The sequence below is a fragment of the Calidris pugnax genome, unplaced genomic scaffold (assembly GCF_001431845.1).
Source record: "Calidris pugnax isolate Ruff unplaced genomic scaffold, ASM143184v1 scaffold4, whole genome shotgun sequence".
NCBI lineage: Eukaryota > Metazoa > Chordata > Aves > Charadriiformes > Scolopacidae > Calidris > Calidris pugnax.
In genome coordinates, this window is record NW_015090781.1 from 2,480,375 (window position 1) to 2,486,917 (window position 6,543).

General features: G+C 53.4%; 1 protein-coding gene across 1 annotated transcript in view; it reads left to right on the forward strand.

Moving 5' to 3' along the window:
* Positions 1 to 5,676, forward strand: part of FGF8 (fibroblast growth factor 8) — an 8,747-nt gene extending 3,071 nt beyond the window's left edge. Inside the window, exons 3-4 of the mRNA XM_014957500.1 lie at positions 4,147 to 4,253; positions 5,277 to 5,676. Coding sequence (XP_014812986.1) covers positions 4,147 to 4,253; positions 5,277 to 5,564 — 395 coding nt within the window. The 3' untranslated portion in view covers positions 5,565 to 5,676. The remainder of the gene's footprint in view (positions 1 to 4,146; positions 4,254 to 5,276) is intronic.
* The last annotated feature ends 867 nt before the right edge of the window (positions 5,677 to 6,543 follow it).

Genomic DNA, 6,543 nt, shown 5'->3' on the forward strand with positions numbered 1-6,543 from the left:
GACCACACCCCTTTGGGCATGGTCTGCTTGGACCATGAGCTGCTGGGTGGGACCTTCCATGGCCATGCCCTATGTGGTAGGGTGGGCGGGGGGCCCCCCCCCCCCCCCCCCCCCGGGGGGGGGGGGGGGGCAGGGGGACTGATCCCTGCGCTGGAGACACGTGAAGCCCCAATACTTGGATTTTGTGTGTGTTAATGACACTTTGGGACACTCAAACGCCGTGTGGGGGTCAGGGGGGCCAGTGAGCCCTGGCAGCGCCGTGGGGCCGGCGGCGGGAGGCATCCTCCTGCACCTGGACCAGGGAAGTGCCTCTATTCCTGTGTGTTGTATGAAGGAATCACAACTGTTTTTCTTTGGTATTAGCTGCAATTTCCCTTTCTTGCTCGGGGAGATTAGTAGAAACACTTTTCTTCCTTCCCCTTCTGTATGTTTTTTTTTTTTTTTTTTTAGTTTTTTCCTTTTGCTTTGGCTGAAAATTTTAATGCTGGACTTTAGCAGTTCGATCGCAGCACAGATTCCACCTATAGGGTATTCCATACATCCAGCATTAATCTTCCAAATGAGTTATTCCCACCCTAGAGCAGCTCTGGCTTGAAAGCTAATTTCCCAAGCAAAAAAAAAAAAAGAAATCCTGTCGTGTTTTAGTCCTATAATTCCTGGATTTTAAAAAGCAGTTAGTGCATATTTAAATAACGACCAGGTTTAAATAAGGCCAGAAGGAGGGGACCGGTGGTGGCTTGAAAAACTCTATTAAAATGTAATAAAAGAAGGTTAAGCATTTGAAGAGCTAAGGAGGAAAATGAAGACTGATCTAAACCAGAAAGAGAACAAGCAGTTTTTCAGATGTAAAGTTTTAAAAGAGTTGCAAGTCTGTAAATGTTAAAATAGAGGTTCAGGATTGTTCTATATGAATCTCTAGGGAGGCCCCCATGTCTGGAAGAACTATTAAAACGCTTCTTACTTTCACCTTTTTTAACATTTCCTGAATACTTTCTCCTCTTCGCAGTCCAGTTGGGGGATCAAGTGTGTCTCGCTGCATTTTTTCAGCATTTACGTAGCCACTTTCCCTTCAAAGTTTGAGCATGAAACATAATTTTAGTGGGATAAATCTGTCACTTAAGCGAAAGAATAGAGTTGAAAACGTCAAACTCCACCCCCCTCAAAAGGGGAAAAAAAAAAAGAGGACTCCCCCAAAATATTATTTAGAAAATCCACTTTTAAAGGAAAGACACCCCCCCTCCCTGAGCCTTTCCTTCTGCTTTTTTTTTTTTAATCTCAATTTTGGGGGTGGCCATGTAAAAAGAGGTTGATTTATTTTTTTGCAGATGACCCCTTTCCCCACGCTGACGTTTTTACAGCCGAGTTAACATCGAGTCCCGCGTCCCCAGTTATCTGTCTTAATTGTCGATATCTGATTGACTTTTTTCTAATTCTAAGGGAAGGTGGGTGGCTGGTGCAGCCTGTCTTGTCCCTCCTGGGCTGTGCCTGCCACCGGGCAAACCGCCACCGGCTGCAGCCTGGACTAGACCCCGAAGGTGGCCGGGGACACCGGTGCAGATCCCTGGGGTCTTGCCCGTTTTGCCCGTGCCCGGGGTTTTCTGCTGGTCAGGGCTGGGGTTTGCAGGATTTGTGGGTCACCGGGCTGGGGGTGCAGATCCCACCCCCCCCCCCCGGGACAGGTTGTCCCCATCCTTTGCTGCTGGTGGGGCTGGAATCGTGCTCTGGCTGCTCTTGTGTGGGGTGGTGATCCCGGCCGGGGGCTGTAAATCACGGGGTGGGGAGTGAGGGGAGAGAGAGAAGAAAAGAAAAAAAAATGCCAAAAGGAAAGCGGTGTGCATCTTTAAAGAGAGGTTTTGTGCTCACTGGGACTGAGGCCTCCCTGCTCCCTCCTTCCCTCCCTCCCTCTCTGCTCTTTCTATCTCTGGGAGAGAAAAAATCAATTCTCCTCAAACCTTTTACTGCCTCCGAGATCAATTCCCCCTCCTTTCCCCAATATAGATAAATAGGGGGTCCCTGTTCCAGGGTTTCCTTTGCAGAGTGCCCAGGCTCCCATGGCTGGTTTTGGGGGTGCTGGGTCTGTGCCAGGTGTTGGTGCTGGGGTGGCACAGCCCTGGAGTTGGCTCTTTCCAAATTTCTTGGCTCTGAGTCCAGGCTCGGCTGGGGGGGGTGCTGTGGGTGCAGGGCAGTTTGGGGACCAGAGGTGTCACAGGGTGACATTGGCAGGAGGGAGTGTGGGGAGGGGGTGCCTGCATGCACGTCAAGCCTGGCAGCACTAAATCAGTTGGTCCCAGCACATTTTGGGATGCCCTTTCCATTGCTGAACTCAGCTGCTGCCAGCACCCTCTCCTCGCTGTCCCCATCCTCGATGCCATCGACCTCAGCAGTGCCCGTGAAGCAAGGGGTGCAGGATCAGGGCACTGCAGAGACAGAGGCAGCAGTTTGCTCCTAGTCCGGAGTCTGATTTAGGCTGGCTTTAGCTTGGGCATGTGCCCACAGCCTCCTCCTGCCATTTGGAGCATCCTCCTGCAAAGCCACCCTCTCCAGAGCCACATCGCTGGTCTCGTTGATGGCTGAGCGTCCTGGGGTAGAGATGTGTGAGACTGGGTGGACCACAGCCCTGAGGAACCCAGCAGCCCTTGTGCAGGGACCAGAGAGGAGAAATAAGGCATCAATGGGCTTATTCTTATAATAAGGCTGTAGACTTGGAAACCTTGTGGTCTGCGCTCGCATTATCTTGCCAAACTGTGCTTCTGGTACCAGGGGCTGAGGTGATGGTGGCAAGATGGGACAGTCCCAGTTGATTTCTTGGTGCCATGGGGAGAAATCTTTGGTGCTTGGCACAGCATAGAGCTTTTGAGGTGCAAACAGGTAGCCACCATCCCCATCAGAGGGGAGGTGGCTCTGGGGACAACAGCAGCTGCAGGACCAGGCAGAAGGATGTCCTGTCCCCATCCTCCCCCCCCCACCATTCCCTGGGGATGGATGTGCTTCGGGGCTCGAGTTCCCAGGGCAGAAGCAGGGAGGGAAGGTGACAGGTCTATTTATAGGCGGCCCCATCGACCCGGCGATTTGCATCGCTCCTTCGGAAGTCGATCGATGCCTCCATTAAAAAAAGAAAAAAAAAAAAAACTGAGACCAAATCGATACGCCCTCTCTCCACTCGTGCAAAGGTGAAAGGCGTTTAAAAAGGATGGCCTGGACCCTTCACGCCCTCCCCCCTGCCAGGATGCAAAGTCACTGCCTCCTTCTGCAGCCCTGGCCCTGTGGAGGGGTGCAGAACGGTGTCCCCTGGGTTGGGGACAGCTGGCAATCGGAGGCAGGTCCGGGCGAGCCTGTAGGCAGGCACCCTCTGGAAGTGCACTCCGTGCACTTCCAGAGGGTGCCTGCCTACAGGCTCGCCCGGACCTGCCTCTGATTGCAGGGGAGATGCCTTATTCTCTCTCCACTGGCCGGTGTGTGCCCTACTCGCTGCCCTCCCTCCCTTCTGGGATGTCTCTGTGGCACCCGAGCCACGTGGAGATGGACAAGGCAGCACTAGTCCCCCTCCAGCACCAGCACAGCTCAGGGTGGCAAAGGGATGTGACCAAGGGCAGGGAACGCAGTGGCAGAGGTAGAGGGGACAAGGCTGGGTCTTAAACCTTCTGCCTTGATTTTTAGGGCTCAGCAAAGTCCCTGCCCTAGTGTGACCCCCCAGTGCCAGGCATCGGACTCCATAGAATGACATGGGGTTGGAAGGGACCTCTGGAGGTCATCTCCTCCAACCCCCTGCCAAAGCAGGGCCACCCAGAGCAGGTCTCACAGGAACGTGTCCAGGTGGGGTTTGAATGTCTCCAGAGAAGGAGACTCCACCACCTCTCTGGGCAGCCTCTTCCAGGGCTCTGTCACCCTCACAGGAAAGAAGTTCCTCCTCATGTTTAGGTAGAACTTCTTATACTCAAGTTTGTGCCCATTTCCTGTTGTCCTGTCCCTGGGCACCACTGAAAAAAGACTGGCCCCATCCTCCTGACACCCACCCTTGAAGTATTTATATGCATTGATTAGATATTCCCTAAGTCTTCTCTTCTCAAGACTAAATCCCTGTACCTGCTCCATCCTGGACCCCCTGTGACCTCCCTCTCTCTCTCTCCTCCTCTTACTCTCCTTCAGCCAAGCTCATCGTGGAGACGGACACCTTCGGGAGCCGCGTGCGCATCAAGGGGGCGGCCACGGGTTTCTACATCTGCATGAACAAGAAGGGGAAGCTGATCGGCAAGGTAGGGGCTGGGCTGGAGGGATGAGCTGTGGGGGCTGAGCAGGACCTGCTGGGAGAGGAGCTCTTTGCCTTCCACAGAGTCCATCCCTGGGGATGGGAAGGTGGGATGGGGGTCCCTTCGGAGGACAAGGGGCTGAGCCATCCCGCTGGATGGGATGGAGGGATGGAGGGGGGGAGCAGGGGAGGTGGGCGAGTGCTGTGTGGGGTGCATTCCTTGTATCTCCCCGAACAAATAGGCGGATTGCTGGGCTATTCTCCCCGATTACATGGTACAAGTGCCAGGAATGTTAAGATGCTCCATGGGGCTGGCCCCAAGGCCAGGCCCCACCGCAGGCTGGTTAGTCACGCTCCCTCCGAGCTTCCCCGCTCTCTCCCCGAGGGCAGAGGGGCCTGGATGTGCAAAATCCTGCTGGGACAGCGATTGTCTGGGAGGATTTTCCATGGTGGCTTCTTCCTTGGGGCTGGCCAATGCGGGTCACCTCCCTGGTCCCACTGCTGCCCGTGGTGGGAACTCATCCTCCAGCTGCCCCTGTGCTCCTCACCACCATCATCACCTCTTCTGTCCCTCGATGCCTCTCCTGTATTAAATACCCCAGGGGAGGTAGGATGGTTGGGTGAATCTCTGCTGAGATGGAGAGTTTGCTCGTAGTCATGCTGATGGGGGAGTCCAGCCCCTGGCATAGACGGGGCCAGGGTGGGAACAGGCCAATATCCTTCATGAACTGGGAACGAAGGCTGGGACAAGCTGTGGTGGGGATTGCAGCCCAGTGCTGGCATCCCATGGAGGACACAAGCAGCATCTGGCCGTGCCACAATGCCTCCTCCCCACAGCTTTCTAAGGAAAAGCAGATTTTGGGTAATTCTGACCTGTGGGAGAAGTGGGAAAAGCGAGCCCTCAGCTGCCCACGAGCTCTGCAGCCCGGCTAACGCATCAGCCAGACCAGCTTGGGGTGTCAAGGAGAAGCTCTCCGACTGAGCACCCATTGCTAAAGTCCCCCCCCCCACCTCTCTGTCCCCTTCTCAGAGCAACGGCAAAGGCAAGGACTGTGTCTTCACGGAGATCGTCCTGGAGAACAACTACACGGCGCTGCAGAACGCCAAGTACGAGGGCTGGTACATGGCCTTCACCCGCAAGGGCCGCCCGCGCAAGGGCTCCAAGACCCGCCAGCACCAACGGGAGGTGCACTTCATGAAGAGGCTTCCCAAAGGCCACCAGACCACCGAGCCCCACAGACGCTTTGAGTTCCTCAACTACCCCTTCAACCGGAGAAGTAAAAGGACTAGAAACTCCAACTCCAGGGTGGGCCCTTGACTGATTTGCCTCTGCCCACCCGGCCTGCACCTCTCCAGGAGGACTCTCCTTCCTCTGAGCTTGGTGGACTATATGTAGAGACTTTCCCGTATGGGTATTAAACACAACAATAAGGGAGGGGGGGAGGATAAAAAAACCCCACAAACTTACCTGCTCTAGTTGTTGATAATTTTTTTTTGGGGGGGGAGGGGGGGTTGCTTGATTTTTACAAAAAAAAAAAAGGGGGGGGGAAAAAGAAAGAGGCTCTATTTTTGTCTTCCAACTTTAAAAGAAATGAAACATTCAAAGACTGGTGGAGGGGGAAGAGCCCTTCACTTAGAAATGTTCTAGTCTGTTTGGGGTCGCGTTTTATTTTTTACATTTTTGTTTGTAGCTCTAGGGGAAAAGGAGAAAAAAAAAATCACCATTTAAAACAAACAAGCAAAAAAAAAAAAAAGGAAATATCCAAATCTGGGAGCGATGTGCTACTTTAAATGAACTGAATTAATGCTTACCGGAGAAGATGGAAAGGTCGGAAAACAATTAAGGGAAAGGGATTTATTTTCAGAGGTGGCCTGAGGTCTCCTGGGTGGGTTTTGCAGCCTGGGTGATGTGTGGGCACTGCCCGGGGGGGGCTGGATGCAATGCCCAGACCCAGACCCACTGGATGCCTTCCTTCCTTGGATGCACCTACTTCTTCGGCTGAGCAAGGGGTTGCTGGAAGCCGCTTGCATCCTTCCAGAAATGCTGCTGCTTCTCAACTCCCAGCTTATTTTTTTTTTCTCAGGAGGGGACGGGGGTGATGGACGCCCCAAGAAAGTCCTGAACTGACTTGGTACCTCTTACCCACGAGAGCATCTTTGGCATTTGGTTTGCTATAAACCCCTAAGGTGAGGCAGTGGGTGACAGCTGCTGTGGAGCAGGCTGGGAACTGGGTTTGGTTTTTTTTTTTCCATGTGGAAAATGTGAACTTCTCACCAAAAAATTGATACCTTTTTTT